The 16118-nt window shown below is 37.3% G+C and overlaps 1 protein-coding gene across 2 annotated transcripts in view; it reads left to right on the top strand.

Moving 5' to 3' along the window:
• Nucleotides 1-16118, top strand: part of BLOC1S5 (biogenesis of lysosomal organelles complex 1 subunit 5) — a 45713-nt gene that overhangs the window by 15852 nt on the left and 13743 nt on the right. For both annotated transcript variants that reach the window (XM_087857974.1, XM_045811509.2), the window contains 2 exons: nt 6290-6419; nt 13297-13355. In XM_087857974.1, coding sequence (XP_087714100.1) covers nt 6290-6419; nt 13297-13355 — 189 coding nt within the window. The remainder of the gene's footprint in view (nt 1-6289; nt 6420-13296; nt 13356-16118) is intronic.

The raw sequence follows: 16118 nt of genomic DNA, 5'->3' as shown, positions 1-16118 counted from the left end.
CAGAAAAGCTCAAAATTGATCGGCTAAAACAGAAATGGAAAAAATGGAAGGTGAAAAATTCAGGAAAAAGAAGTTTTAAAAATTATTTCAGGAATGAAAACTGAAAGGAACTCAAGAGTGAATAAACACAATGAATAGTCCTTATGTAAAATTTAAAGGACATAGCAAAAGAGATGAAAAGAATTCAAGAGAAAGGAGTAGTTATTGATAGTAAATACAGAAGATGTAATACTATATATGCCTGATAAGCAGCCTCTAGAGAAGAAAGCCAAAGCAATATAATAGAACAAATGTGAAAACTAAAATTTAAGAAAACTTTCTTGAAATAAAATACTAGTGAAATTTTATGGAATGACACACTGCTGTCAGGGAAAATTAGCCCAGAACAGCCTACACTGAGAAATTTTTTAATCTATTGGATTTTATAGGAAAACAAAAATTCTTTGGGCATTTAGCCAAAATGGCTAAGTCTTTTATTAGGGGAAGAAAATCTGATTGTTAACAGATTTATCTGTCTTATGCCAGAAGACAATGGATTTGAACAGCCAGGGATTTTATGTCTAGCCTAACTGACCCCCAGCTATAGGGACCACAAATCCACTGTTGCTGGGTCATGCAGGACTCTGCAGATATTGTTCAAATGAGCCTTTCCTGAGGAACCTATTATGTAGTCAACAGAGTGAGTTTCAGATGACCAAAATAATTGGCAAGACTTCTACCTAACAATAGTTGATAAACATTAAATATATATTTACTTACAGAACTAAGACTGAATGGCAGTTGTAAGGGAGAGAGTGTAACATGCAGCGGCTACTTTCTGACAGTGCAGACTCGGTCTATCAGAAAGTGGAGGCGGTGGGAAGGGTATATGAAAAGTAGAATATCATCTCCTGTTGCCTTATAAATACTAACTGGGAGTAAAAGGATACTGTTTCACATTGGATCCTGAAGGAACCCAGAGAAGGAGATGATCCTAATAGTAATATTGCTTATCATAGGGAACCAGTAGATAGTAACCAAACAGTGGAGACCAAGGGTATTATATAAAGTATTAATATAAACATAACCATGAGAACACAAATGCCAGATTCTTCTCAGTACTGAAAGAGATAGCAAAAGAGAGAGAACAAATAGACCACATGACTACACGGAAAAAGATTATATGCAGTTGTGTGTGTGCATTTATGAGATTCCCTCATAAAGTGAAATAAGAATAGTCTGTATATCATGTTTCCATTTAAGAAGGGAGGAATTGGAGATATACTTACACATACATAAGAATAAATATGATGGGAGAACAAAGGCAAAGAGAAAAAATTAAATTTCCTTACAACCTATAGCCCATTGACAAATCTTTGGGACAGGCAGAGTGACCTTCTTCTCGGAACTAAGCTGCCTCCATGTTAATACTTTGCTCAGGGCAAAAGGCAGCCTTAGCTTTATATTAGCCTGACCTTCAGGATCCTGTAAGTCTCCTTTAACGTATAAAAATTCCTTTGGAAACTTCCTTTTCTCTACCCCTATATCTCTTTATACATTAGCAATCATCCTCCAAGCATGTGGCCCTCTGATAAATGTCTGAAGGGTCTCATGACTAAGGGTTTACGAGACAGTAGTAAGTGACCTTTTCCTCATAACAGCTAGCCCCTGAAGGTCCTGGAAACCTTGCCCAAATTCCTTAGAGGAAGATGTCTGTGGTCATACCACCCTGAACACACCTGATCTCAAATTCCTTAGGGGCTTACGCTATCCCTAACCTCCTCCCAACTTAAAAGTATATAATCAATCAATCCTCACAACCCCAGTGCAGCTCTTTCTGCCCACGGGTTCTTTTTTTTTTTTTTTTTTTAAAGATTTTATTTATTTATTCGACAGAGATAGAGACAGCCAGCGAGAGAGGGAACACAAGCAGGGGGAGTGAGAGAGGAAGAAGCAGGCTCATAGCGGAGGAGCCTGATGCGGGGCTCGATCCCATAACGCCGGGATCACGCCCTGAGCTGAAGGCAGATGCTTAACCGCTGTGCCACCCAGGCGCCCCGACTGCCCACGGGTTCTATCCCCATGATTTAATAAAACCACCTTTTGCACTGAAGACACTTAAACAATTCTTTCTTGACCATTCACTCCGAATCCCAACATTTTTGCATTGAGTACATCCACATACACGTTTATATATGCTTGTGTATATATAGAGATCTATGTATATATGCACACACATGTATGTATGTGGGTGTATATCCTTGTACTTAAGACAGCGGTAGGATAAAGTTTTAAAATAATTACTGAAAGAGAGAGTTAGGAAGGAATACAATGCAAAGGACATGGATAGAAGCTAGACTTTTTTACATGTATATATATATTTTATAGATGTAATTTTGGAGACATGTAAATATTTTACATAAAAGAAAATTAAGTTTTAAGGAACAATCCCTAAAAATCAAGTAAAATGTAAAAAAGCAAACCTGTGTTTCTGGATGGTGGCATTGCCATGCAGAAAAGAAACTTCCAAGTAACTTTAAAACACAGCAGTTTGTACATTTCTGGTGGAATATCCCTTCAGAACAGCAGCAGCAACAACAGCACACAAACCCTTAAGCTGTTTTCAGCAATCATTTTGTTGAAGCTAGTGTCGTCATTGTCATTTGAGTGAAGTGGAGATAAAGCAGATGAGTAGTTCTGTTGGTGTTTTGAGAACTACAAAGAAATGGCAATTAAAAACCTTGTTCTTAATTTGTGAGTATGAAATTAAAATGTATCTTTTAAAAAACACATAACCTATTTTGTAGCCTTGTCCACTGAAAGGCCTAGAAATAATGACTGACCCAGTAGCAGTGAATACCCCTAGTGATCATTCTCTAAATACCATTTCTAAATATTAGTGGTGTTTAGAGACCTGTTGATTCCAAGTCTGAGTCCAGAAATGTATGAGGTGAGCCTGGAGCACGCAGTTCTACCAGAAAGCAAAGCGGCTACTGAAGACATAGAATTTTGTCTGAAGCATTGTAGAGCCAACTTGACTGGGCTCCCACCGGACAAAGATAGGACAGTTTGAACACCAGTAAGGAAAAATGCTGTAATGGCTTGAAAACTTCAAATATGTTAATTCTCTGAGTCATAGGAATGCGTAGAAACAAACAGAACCCTTTAGAGAATACTAGGGAACCAAATCATTATTTTTAAAACTGTTAAATAAGAGGAAATAATCAAGTGTTTTATTTTGCCTTTCACATGTAAGCATTCCTCAGAGTAACCCAGTAGTTGAGGGGAAATTTCTCTTTACAGAGGTATTCCTGCTGATAAACAAAGACGGAATGCTACCAACATCCTGCTGAAAGTACAGAGCCCACCTCTGAAATATCCTTGCAAACAAAAAAACAAAACCCTGAATCTGATGAAGCCTCTAGTTCTAACTACTAATTTACAGGAAAGAGAACAGACAAAGGGATATGTTAAATTACACCACGGGGATTTATTCAGCCAAATAACAGTCTGTGGGAAACTACAGAACAGATGACTCACTTTTTTTCAACAAATTGCAAAGAAAAAAGTGATGGAGGGGAAATCTATAGATTAAAAAAGATTTACGAAGCATATTAACCATTTTCAGTATATAAGTTTTACTTCAATTTTGGTTTAAACAGGGATTAAAAAGAACATTAATGGGACCTTTGAGGAATGGGAATACTACCTTGATATTTAATAGTGTTAAAAAATTATTGAGTGTGTGTGTGTGTGTTGAGAAGGGGACAGAGAGGTGGTCTTACTGTATTTTTTTTTTATAAGAGGAGTCTTTGTTTTTTAAAGATGTTGAAATATTTACAGTTGAAATGATGTGTTGTTTGGGATTTGCTTTAAAAGAATCTAGGATTGTGGGCAGGAGAATGTATGCAGTATTACAGAGGGAACAAAATAAGCCAGGAGAGTTCAGAATTGTTGATTGGTGATAAGTACAGGATTCACTTTTGATTCTTTCTCAACCTTTGTATAACTTTTTCATTTTTACTACGGAAAGAATTACGGTAAAAATCTGGCCATAGTGATGTAGGAAAGACATTAGGGTTCGAAGCCAACGGCGAAGAAAGAATTCTTGAGATGTCTTTGGTGCAAAAAGGTGATTTTATTGAAAGCACAGGGACAGGACCTGTGGGCAGAAAGAGCTGCACTGGGGTCATGAGGAGTGGCCCATTATATACTTTCAAGTTGGGAGGGGGTTAAGAACAGCGTAAGTCTCTAAGGAATTTGGGAAGCAAAATTTCCAGGACCCTGAGAGGGCTAGCTATTGTTAGGAAAAAGTCATTTATTACCATCTAATAAAACCTTAGTCATGAGACCCTTCAGATGTATATTGGTGGGCCCTGTGGTTGGGGGATGATTGCCAACATCTATCTTGGGGTTTTAGAGATAAAGGAAATTTCTGAAGGAATTTTTATGCTTTAAAGTAGACTTACAGGATCCTGGTGGGGTTGGGGGAGTGTCAGGCTAGGATTGCCTTTTGCCCTTAGCAAAGTATTCACATTGAGGCAGTTGAGTCCCTAGAGGAATGTCACTCTGCCTGTTTCAAGGACTTGTCCGTGGGCTCTAGTTAGTAAGGAAATTTAATAATTTTTATTCTGCCTTTGTTTCCCACATCAATAGCTGCTCCATAAGAATGTCTCAGAACAAAATAAAAACCTCAGTAATACAGCTAACTTATTATTACCCTACAACCAAGTTTATCACCCTTCTTTTTTAAATAAACTTTTTATTTTGTATCAATTTCAGACTGATAGTAAAGTTGTTAAGGTAGTATAAATAGTTCTCGTGTACCCCTCACTCAATTTCTCTCCCTATTAATGTCTTATATAATGGGTAAAAACTAAGAAACTAACATTGATACATTACTATTGATGAATACCAGACTTTATTTGGGTTTCACCAGTTTTTCCATTGTGGTCCTCTTTTTGTTCTGGGACCTAATCCAGGGTACCACACTGCATTTACTTGACTGTCTTTCTGGTCGTCTTTGGCATGTGACAGTTCTCTTTCTTTGTTTTTCATGACCTTCACGGTCTTGAATACTGGCCAGTAGCTTGTAGAATGTCCCCCAATCTGGGTTTGTCTGATGTTTTTCTTAAGATTAGACTGGGGTTATGGGTTTTGGGGAAGTGCCCTTGTCACATTACATCAGAGGGTACATGTTATCACCATGACATCACTGATGATGTCAACCTTCATTGTCTTCACTCTGAAGTCAATGTTTTTTGCTTTCCCTACTCTGTTCTTTGGAAGCAAGTCACTAAATCTGGCCTACCCTCAAGTAGTGTGTGGGGGCGGGGTAGTGTTAAAGTCTGCTTTCTGAAGGGGGAGTGTGTGTCAGGGGTCCTCAAGACCACATCCAGGGTCAGTGATTGACTAATAGATATTAGCATATAGTCATACTGATTGGTAGGCTTTATTACAGCAGAAGGATACGGAGCAAAATCAGCAAAGGGAACAGGTGCACGACGAAGATTTTGGAGGAAACCAGGCTGAAGCTTCCAAGAATCTTTAGTGGAGTCACACAGGATGTACAACATTTCCCTAGCAATGAGCTGTTAAAACACAGGTGAAATGCCTGCTGGAGAAGCTCACCTGAGTCTAGGAGTTCAGGGATTTTATTGGCAGTTGGTCAGGTAGGCAGTCTGTGCCTGGCGTGTATCAAAATTCCAGACTCCCAGAAGAAAAGATGTGTCTTATCATTTATAGAAAGTTTTATACCAGTGTAGGGAACTATTTACTGGGCAAGTTCCCAGCCCCTGGCCAAAGGCCAACCTTGCAAGCAGGCCTTTCTCAGGAGAGTAGTCAGTGTAAACTCTTGTCTGTATAGGGAGGTATCTACATGTTGTTACCTTTACTGCACATTTTTGAGAAAATGGAATTAGATTTAAAAACAGCATAATAATGGGAGTTATTATTATGTGTTTGATGTAACAACAACAAAATTAAAATTAGATCAAGGGTGTCTAATTTCCTTGCTGTACAGAATGAAATATGTGGCAATCTAGGCCTCTTTTTCTTCGTTTAGTGTTTCTCATGCACACTTAAACATTGCTATAAAAATATTACTCATATTGCAACTTTTGAAGCATTTCATAATAAAAAAAATGCCTCCAGGTTGTGACCTCATTTATTGCCAAATAATTGGAAGAAAGCTGTGTAAATTTCATTAATAAGTAATAACATAACAACCGAAACCTGGCTGGAAATCCCAGAAAGTAATTACTGAGATTTAAGACACAGTATGTATTAGTAATTCACTTTCTTTTAATAGGAAAAACGTGGTCTTCGAGAAATGCGAGTTCTTGAAAATTTGAAGAATATGATCCACGAAACAAATGAACATACTCTTCCCAAATGTAGAGAAATCGTGCAGGACAACTTAAACCAAGTTCTCCAGAGATGTAAGCCAGCGTTGGTTTTTATATATACGTATCTGTATATATATATATTGTTTTATTTCAGACGAGATCAGGCGCGTTCAGGGTGGTATGGCCATAGACTTGTTTTATTTCAAATGAATGCTATTCCAAAATGTATTTCCTTCGGTATTTTGCTAGTAGGTGGAGAGAGAATTCTTAACTGAAACATATAAATTGGAAGCCCCGCCACAGAGAACATTGACTGTTTCGTGATTAATGTACGTCGCCGTTGATGGTGAGAGCATTAATCTCCAAAGTGAGCTGTGTGCATCTGGGGAGCACAAGACAATCAGTCCTTTTAGGATGTGAGAAAATTGCAGCAGTTTTTACCTTTTTTGTTTTTTTAATTATCCATAAGAAGAAGTTTGTTAACTAGGAGTTAGGATACGAAATGAAGCTTCTTTTTCAAACAGGATACTAGAGTTTTTAAGTGTTTTAAAAAATAATCCTGTCATAAATGTTTGTATCTTATAACTTTTTTCATTAAGCAAAATATTGTAATGTGGAGAGATAGTCAAAAAGAATCCTTATTAAACATATCAAATAATAATATAAAATAAAAGGAGTTTTATTAATAACTGGTTTTACTCAAGGCTTTTCCTTAGATCTATATTGACAGTTTTCAGCTTATCCAAAGATAGATAATGCTGGTAACTGAAAAAATATCTTTCGGGGGAAAAAAAAGAAAACAAAACTAGCCGGTAATATAATGATCTGTGAAGGAAAGCAGCCTGGAGATTTGGTTAATAACTGAATTAAGCAAGTCTTTGTATTCAAGTCCAAGTTAGTCTTGTGTCCTCTAATACCTTTAGGAGCTTGGAGAGAATGCATGCCCCAAGATTATGTTTGTTTCTTTGAGTGGAATAGTTTTAGAAAGTCTAAAATTGACTGTAGGCTTTTGCATTTTACTACAGATGTCCCTTGTTTGTTTGTACCATCACTTCCTTAACCCTGACAAACATTCTAGATGTCATACGAAAAGTAAAACTTGAATTATTATTAATGAGAATACTTATGAATGCATTTGAGATGTACCTATAACTTTCCTTTTCTACACTTTGAGTATATAAAAATAAATTGGTAAAACTTGGTTATTTTGACTGACTTCATTCTTGGGCTAATGTTACTTCTCATTTGAGGACTGGCCTCTTAAAAGTGGAGTCTTCACAATGAAATAGAAAAGTATTACTGCTAAAATGGGATTCAGACTATACATGTATCCTGAAAGGAAGAATGGAAACACAGAAAAATACAAAATTGATAGTTAAGGTTTAAGATGTCTGGACTGCCCTGCATGTAATTAGCTCCATGAACCTAAGAAACAGCTTTTGGAAGTGTTTTCCTGCCAGAAGCAGGAAAGGCTTCTTCAGTAGGCTTCTGCCCAGGTATTTTCTGCTAAGTATTATGAGCATGGGTAGAATGGAGATGATTATCTGCTTTAGTTTTAAAGATTTGCCTGGGCCCAACTGTCGTTCCTGGGGAATTTCACATTTAAAAATCTGCCATTTTAAGTCAGAGTGCTGGCTTGTTTATTTTCAATGCTAATTGATCAGGAAGTTGTACAAAATCATGCAAGCAAGTTTATAGGGAAGATACTGGAATATATTCTGACCCAAGCATTTTACAAGCCTAGGGATGAGTTGGGTTTTGTTTTGTGCCTCTTAGCACCATGGCCACATTTATCTCTTCCTGTGCACGGTGGAGAGCTGTGTGCTCAGAACTCTGCAGGTGTGGCCTTAAGCTGGTGGTCCCACATGTTGCACAGAACTAAGTAACTGTGGAGCAGTAAGGTGCAGACATCTTGAATTACTGGAATGTAGAACTATGACGGAATCCTCAGCTTGGAACTATTTCCTCTTTGGGCTGGGTAGCCACCCACCTTGCAGAGTGTCTCCGGATTTGGTGACCAGAAGCTTTAGAACAAAATCTGACCGGGGGCTTCTTAAAAATCTCAAAAAGTAAATGAGAGCTCTAGGAGGATATGGAAAAAACAGCCCATAAACTCATCAAGATTCAGCCTTTATTTACTTTCATCCTGAAAACAATAATAGTGTCTGTGCCCTGCTTATGAATTATTTCACAGACTCATGGGCTTCACCAACTTTGTTGTCTGGAGATCTTGCTGTAGTATTGAGGACCACGACCTTGATTTGCGAGTAAGAGGGGCAGAGCCTCTCTGGGTTATTCCTTACTTGCATTAACTAGCATGTTCATAGGAAAATAGTGTTTTCTCCTTTCCTGCCTCACTCACTTTTTTTGAGAACATAACTTTATTTTTTTTTTTATTACTTAAACAGAAGGATATATGTTTAAGTAATAAGAAAGAAAAGAAAGCAATACATCACCTTAGTAACCACCTGAAGATAACCATTGCTTTTTAACTTCGGGGAACATCATTTCAGACATCTCTGTGTATCTCCAAATAGAAGAATGGACAGAGAAATGATGGCTGAATGAATAACTGGGAAGGTACGAGGGGGACAGAGAGTGTTTGATAAGAATGGGGTCATACACTTTTTAAGCTTAGGTATTGATTTTAAATTTTATTTGAATTTAACAGAACAAACACTTAAAACTGAAGGGAATACCTTAAAATAAATGCTTCTTTACTATAAAAGATAATAGGAACTGAAAGATCATTCAAAGAAAAATAGAAAAACAAAAAAAATTATAAAAAACATTCAGAAGTTGAAGTCATGTTGTTATCATTTCTGCATTAATTAATACCTTCAGAGTTGGATGCAACTCTCCCCTCCTGCATCTCTTCCCCAGCCTCTCACTTGAAAATTTTACTTAATCAAGGTTTGCAGTATTTGCTTTCTGTCCTGCAGTTCTAATGCTGCCAATTGTTTATTTAGTCTTAGACTATTCAGTTCCTTCTGATTTATTTATTAGATCTATAATGATATTGTCATAGTTCTCAGTTTGTTTCCTTAGTGCTGCAGTTTCATTTTTCATTTCATGCAATGTGTTTGCTCTCTTTTAATAAGTTCATATTGTTATTTTGTATGACAAAATACCTATGGAAAATTGTATTAGGTTTTCTTTCAGAATAGGCGCTTTGTCTGTCTTATCTGTCTCTCACATGTTATGTGCTTTCTCCACCCCCCAAATCTGTTTCTGTACAAATTTAAACATATTAGAGTTCTAAGAATTTTGTCAACTCGTTTTCTTTTTCTAACTTTTGGGGGATGAAATAATTACAGTGGGGTTAGGAGTCTCGGTTCTTGGCTGCGAGATTTCAACGTTCATAATACACAACTGTAATTCATCCTTGCTCAGTAAATGATGGAATTTATTACCTTTTGTTTTTCTTAACTTTTTATTTTGTGAGTTATTAGGGGACTAAGTTTGCCTGGTTTTGCTTCCCTCTGTCTCTAGAAATCTTTAGGAATTCAACAATTTAAAATACTAACCAACTTTTTATGGCACTTTACAGTTAGAATTTTCACCAGTATTTTCTTCTTCACTACTGCCTCTTCCTCTCCCCCCTCCTCCCTTTTCCATGCTCCCTCTGCTCCTTCCCTCACATGGATCTTATTAACAGATTTTCTTGACTCCACTTTGAGACTGTGACCAGAGTCTGACCACCTTCACCACGCCCCTAACTGCCACCACCCTGGTCTAAGCCACAATGACCTCTCACCTAAATTGTTCTAGTAGCCCTAACATAACTCATATCTTTCCTCCCTGTAGTTTGTTCTCCACATAGAAGCCTGAATGAGCTTTTTGGAAATGTGACTTGGCTCTTGTCATTACCATATTGGGATCTCCTCGTCTTGCTTAGAGAAAAGCCAAAATCCTCACAGTGGCCTGGACATTCCTACATGATGGCCCCCACTCTGACTTTTATTTTCTTTTCCCGCATTTCATTCTAGCTACTCTGGCCTCCTTATTCTTCTTCTAGTATGTGCCAAACGTGCACTTCAGGGTTCCCTCTGGAACACTCTTTTGTCAGGTTTTTGTACATTCTCATTTCCTATAGATCTCTGCTCAAGTGTCCACAGTGAGACCCTCCTAGCTACTCTGTAATAATCACCGCCCCTCACTCTGGCATTCTCTGGCCTCTTTACCTTGCTTTGTTTTTTTCCGGAATATCCACCACCATCTGACATGCTCAATATTTATCTATATGTTGTCTGTCTCCCCAGCTAAAACATAAGTTCCATGAGCTCGGGGACTCTGATTGTTCTCTGCAGTACCCCTGACACCTAAAACAGTGAAACCTCGTAGTCACAAAGTAATTATGTGTTCGTTGAAATGAATGAATGAGAATTCAGCCAACGTCTTCTGCTACCGAACCAATATTATTTGCTTATGTGTGTATTTGAGGTTTACATGTACACACCATGATAGAATGTATTGCTTCTCTTGTGTGAGGACAGTCAGGATGTTGTCAGCTGTCGTCTGTGGCACAATTTCTGTATGTGGTGCTAATTTCAAAAAATCTTTTGGTTGAGAGAAAATATTTTGACAGATTCTTGATGCTTTAAAATCAGTGCAGTCTCCTAAAACACTGAGACAACAGGGGAATTGGCTTCGTACTAAATTAGGTGTAACCAGTAAGTGATGTGGAAGTGGTGGGAAGGTTTGCATAATGGGCCTTTTCCCCTTGGGGGTCTCTAATCATGAAGAAGGAATGTTTGGTATAGTCACATGATTTTCCTTGTATTTTAGAAAAGCAGATTTCATGAAATTTAGAAAGTAAGCCTTTATTCTTGTGTGGCTAAAGAATTAAAAAATCGGTTACTTCTAAGGGACTGAAATTTCTAAAAATGGTCATTCTGTCTGAGCACAAAGACAATCCCTACAAGGAACAAAAGTTTGCCCCTGTCATATGTGTTCTAATTAAAATTTTAAAGGACATAACAAATGACAAAATAATGTCATAGTCTATAACTCTTTTTTAGATTAAGCCCAGAATGATTTGAAAATGAAGAAGCACCCAAAGACCACAAAATGGATTTTTTAAAAGTTAGGTTTGGAGTCAGGGGGAAAAAATCCAATCAGGAAATGATAGAACCACTGCTTGGGAAAAATGATGTAATATTAATATGCCACAGAAAGAAGGCAGATCTAATCAGCTCCCATTTTGTTTTGTTTTCATCTTTTCTGTTAGAACAAACAATGATTGGGAACATAATTTTCAGCCCTAAAATATTATCTTTGATACAACTAAAATAAATGGTTACTGATAAAAACATTACTTTTGAAAAGCAGAATCCTACTCTTTTACCATATTCTCACAGGGAGGGACCTAACATTTTTCTGAAAGGGAAATCACAGTCCCTGCCCTGTTATGGAACTTGTGAGCTATTTGGGGCTGGGTTTGGGTAGGATAGGAAAGCAGAACTGTGAAACACTAGGCAAACCTCTGTTTAAGCAGTTGCAAGATAAAGTGGTGAGATACACACCTACCTGATAAAGGAATTTCAAATAAGAGAAAATCCTTATAGAGAAAGGATTAATCTGGGAGGGCTTCATTATGAAGGCAGTCAACCTTGAACTGTTCTTCGAAGACAAGTAAAACATTTTCATTAGAAGAAAGGAAATAAGGGAAGCACTTTCAGTAGGGATAGTACAGTAAGAAGAATAATAGTAATAATAACACTCCTTGACTGCTTACACTGTGTGAAGAATTGTTCTCAGTGGCATTAATACTGCATTTATTTGTAAGCGTAGTAGCTACTGTCGTATCTTATTTGATGTCAATTCTGAAGTCCTCTTATTAGTTGTTCGGGTCATTTTACAGGTGGGGAACTAAGGTGCTAAGGCATTAGGAACAGCAGCAGCACAGTGCCTGGCACCTAGTAAATGCTCATTCAGTATTAGACAAGTGAATGCATGAGTAAGCAAACATGCCAAGTTACGCAACTAAGTGCTCAACTCTGGACTTGACTATGGCTCACTGTTAACCTTCATGCGAAACAATGAAATAAGTGAAAACATTTGTGTACAGAAATACGATGGATCCAGTAAATGAAGAGCTCTGGAACACTGAAGGATGAAGACCAGTTTCATTGATGAGATCAGAAGAGGAGTCAAGTGTTGAGGGTGTGAGCCAAGTCCTTGGAGGCAGGGGTCTGATTTTAAATCCTGCTTTCTGTACTTACTAGTCGTATTATCTCCTCTTTGTATCCCAGTCTTTTATAGATGCCAAAAATCTATAAAATGGGACAGTGATCCTCTAATAGGAAAGTGGGATTAAGAGGAATAATACATGGGAAGTACTTTGCACGGGTCTGGGCACATAGTAATAATAAATAACTCTAGTAATTATTACTAGTAGTTGTGGTTCATTAGAAAGGGAAATCACTCAATGAAAAACAGTCCAGAGAAATTTGAATCTGGCAGTGGCAGCCAGGATGAATTAGCAGATAAGAGAGAAGAAGCAAGAATAGAAAGTTGTGGAAGCATTGTAGGTATCAAGTACTGCCTGCAAGAGAGAAGTTCGTATGAATGAGAAAAGGAGGGGAGGAGGGGCGAACGAATCAAAGAGGCGCTGTAAAGACATAATCAGAATGTAATGATAAATTTATCAGGCATTTTATATCTTTTTAGGAATTCTGAAGTAATTGTTGACAACTTGTCCTTGGAATTAGTACTTACAATGCCCTTGGCTTGTACCTCAAGGCTCAAGAATGATGGTGGTTCTCATTACGGCATCCTGAGTATACTGGCAAAACTTCTTTTTTCCCTTCTAGCCACCTCACCATGACCAAAATAGTAACTTTTGCATAGTTTCTTGAGATCTAAAACAATCCACGTTTTGATTTTTTTGTTTTGTTTTGTTCGTTTTTTTTCAGGTAAGTCTTGAACAAGGGCTGAGGACTGAAACCCATTGTCTGTTTTCTTTCAGTGCAAGCAGCTTCTGACTCAGTCTGTAGACTCCAGCAGAGGGAGCAGGAACGAAAGAAGGTAAAAAGATCATTTGGCTAATGGGGCCTATAACTCTTATTATTATCATCATATTGTTAGCAGTTGCTTTTGATTAAAAAAAAATCTCTGAACTTGTTTTCTTTATGCAGTGATTTAAAAAGATTTAAAAATGGCTGATTCATTGACGATATGTTAAGGAAGTATGAGCACATGATTACCCCATCTGTATTTTTATAATTCAAATTGCAGACCTTTTTTTTTTCTTTTTCAACATTTCCATCTTTTCCCTGAAAGTGGTATTTGTCTGATTTAGAACAGAGAATAAGACTTTTACAGGCAACAAAAAATACCCACCACATTGGAAATATAAATCTTTTCTTTGAGCTTGAAGCATTGATGAGTATGTTATGTATATTTCTTCTAGAAAAGGAAGCATTTATTCCTGTGGGTGAGTTATTTAATGAATAGCCCTAAGAGTATGTGAATCACTTGCTGGATAGTGGTTTGCTTATTGAAAGTATATCTTAAGTAAATTCAGAGGTGGAAAAAAAGCATAAGAATTTAAGTTCCTGTGATAATTTGTGGTTTTCACTTATAATTTCCATAATGTATTTTTATAACTTAATCATTGTTCTAAACTAATAAAGGTACACTTTTTAAGAAATGTTGAAAATACTAAATCACTCTGAATATAATGGCTTTTAGGTGTCAACAAGTGTTACTATCTCTGTTTCTCTGGAATGTGTTGTGGTTAATCCACAATGATAGTTCAGATCTGCACCGTATAAAAATATAGTGGGATAAACCTTGCCAGGGTTTAAGTTTCTACACCCTCTGTTCAACTCTAAATACTGATACAAAGTTTAAAAATTCAGTAATTTGGTGAATTGGGCCTTAGTGAAAGGACTTGACGTTTCAGGTAGAAGTAGGGTCCTAGCAGGCTGGGTCAGGAAGCAGGGCCCCTGCGCATGTTGATAAAATGGCAAAACAAAGCCATGGCTGGGAAGTCTGTCAGGCTGTAGTGCTTGCACAGTGTCCAGAGAGCTTTGTAAATAGGCAGGCACAGGAGCTCACATGGGCCACGCCAGGCTGGACAGCAGATATTTTTTAGTTCTCTACTTAGCAGGGTGCCACTGGGGATGAGATTTTAGTTTAAGTTTAAGACAATTCATACACTCAAGAACTAACAGTCCAGTAGAGGAGTCCCAAACCATTAACACTGATATCATGTAGGATAAAGAGCTGTGGTCAAGTTATAAAGACCTTTGTAGGATCTTGGCAAAAGGAGTAATGTGTTAGGAAGATGGTGGCATTCAAGCCCAGCCTTGATCAGTGAGTAGGGATGGTAAGAGATATTGTAGGGTGAGGGATAGGGTGTAAGCAAAGACAAAAGACGTGAGAAGTCAGTAGTCTCATGCAGCTGCTATGTAGAGTATCTGAAAGGATATTTCTGGAGATGATTGTGGAGAATCTTGAATGCTATATTAAACAATTTGTGGTTGGGGGCACCAGGAGCATTTCTGGTTTTGAGAAACAGAAACGCTATTTGATAGAACACTGGCTGTACTGGCTGTTACTGTAAATAAGCAATTCTCTTGGTTTTCAGAATAAAAATTAAAAAAGTGTTCTGTGTAGCATGTTACTATGTGATTTAAGCAGATTCACGTGAATATGCACTCACACGTGATTGGTCTTTCTTCCTAAGACATTGTCAGAACAGTTATGGTTGTGATAAAATGTCAATTCTTGTCACTCTTGGAGCAGAACTAACAACCTAAAATTAAATTGTAATTGGAATGGTTCCTCTTGTCACTTAGAACTTTTTCACATTTGGTGTATTAACTGCATATAAGTAGGAAAATGACCGGCTTAGGTGAAAAAATACCTGGAGCCTTCTACTTCTGGTAGTTCCCTTTGTTGGCTTGCTGTACGCCTTACACAAGCCCTTGAGCGTCAAGCTCCTCATCTGCAAAATAAATACCAGTTATACTTAGCTGGTAGATTGATTTTTCTACTTACCAGGTAAATTGTATTCTATCATCTATGTGAAACAGCTTTGCAAATTGTATCCCACTCCAAGTGGAAGGCCCCATTTTCCCCTGCCAGCTCGATTATTGTTTAAGCTGCAGGCAGTCACTGTGTGGGGTAAGAGCCATGCTGTGGTCTCCTAGAGTTGCTGAAGCACTTGAGAATCCCACCCATTCACGATTTCCTAAATTAAAAGATACTAAGATACTCTACCATGGTTTGAATAAAAGTGGCCTCAAGAAATAATAAAGTCCTTGGGTTATGTTAGTCTTAAATATATTTCTTATAGGTATTATGTCAGAGAATGTTACTGAACTATTTTTTAATGTGGAACACACATAAAATTAGTATTTTAGAATGTACTGAAATGTGTTTCACTAAGAATTAGTATGGCATTTTTGAAGCCTACATGTATAAGAATCCACTCTGATTATTTTCTTTTCTCAAGATAGTTTAATAAAATTCACCAGCTGAATGTTATACAAAGATACATTTCTCAGACAGTACTCAGAAAAAAGTAAAAATTCTTTATATTCTGCAGGTCAATAAACCTTTAGCCTTTGTTTCTTTTTTAGTGCTTGTCTAGTTAACAGAACATTTGAAATATGCATCTTTAAGGGCCTTTTTTATACTGCTGTATCAGGTTTTTGCCAAAACTGACATGGCAGAGGTTCCAGATTACATATATATAAAAGGTATAGACATAAAGTTTAGATTTTCATCTAGCAAATGTGTATAAAGCAAAATCGACCTCTCGCTGGGCTTTATAGTCTC

This window comes from Ursus americanus, chromosome 32, assembly GCF_024610735.1.
Source record: "Ursus americanus isolate L20-20 chromosome 32, mUrsAme1.1.p, whole genome shotgun sequence".
Classification (NCBI taxonomy): Eukaryota; Metazoa; Chordata; class Mammalia; order Carnivora; family Ursidae; genus Ursus; species Ursus americanus.
This window is presented reverse-complemented; position numbering and strand designations above follow the sequence as displayed.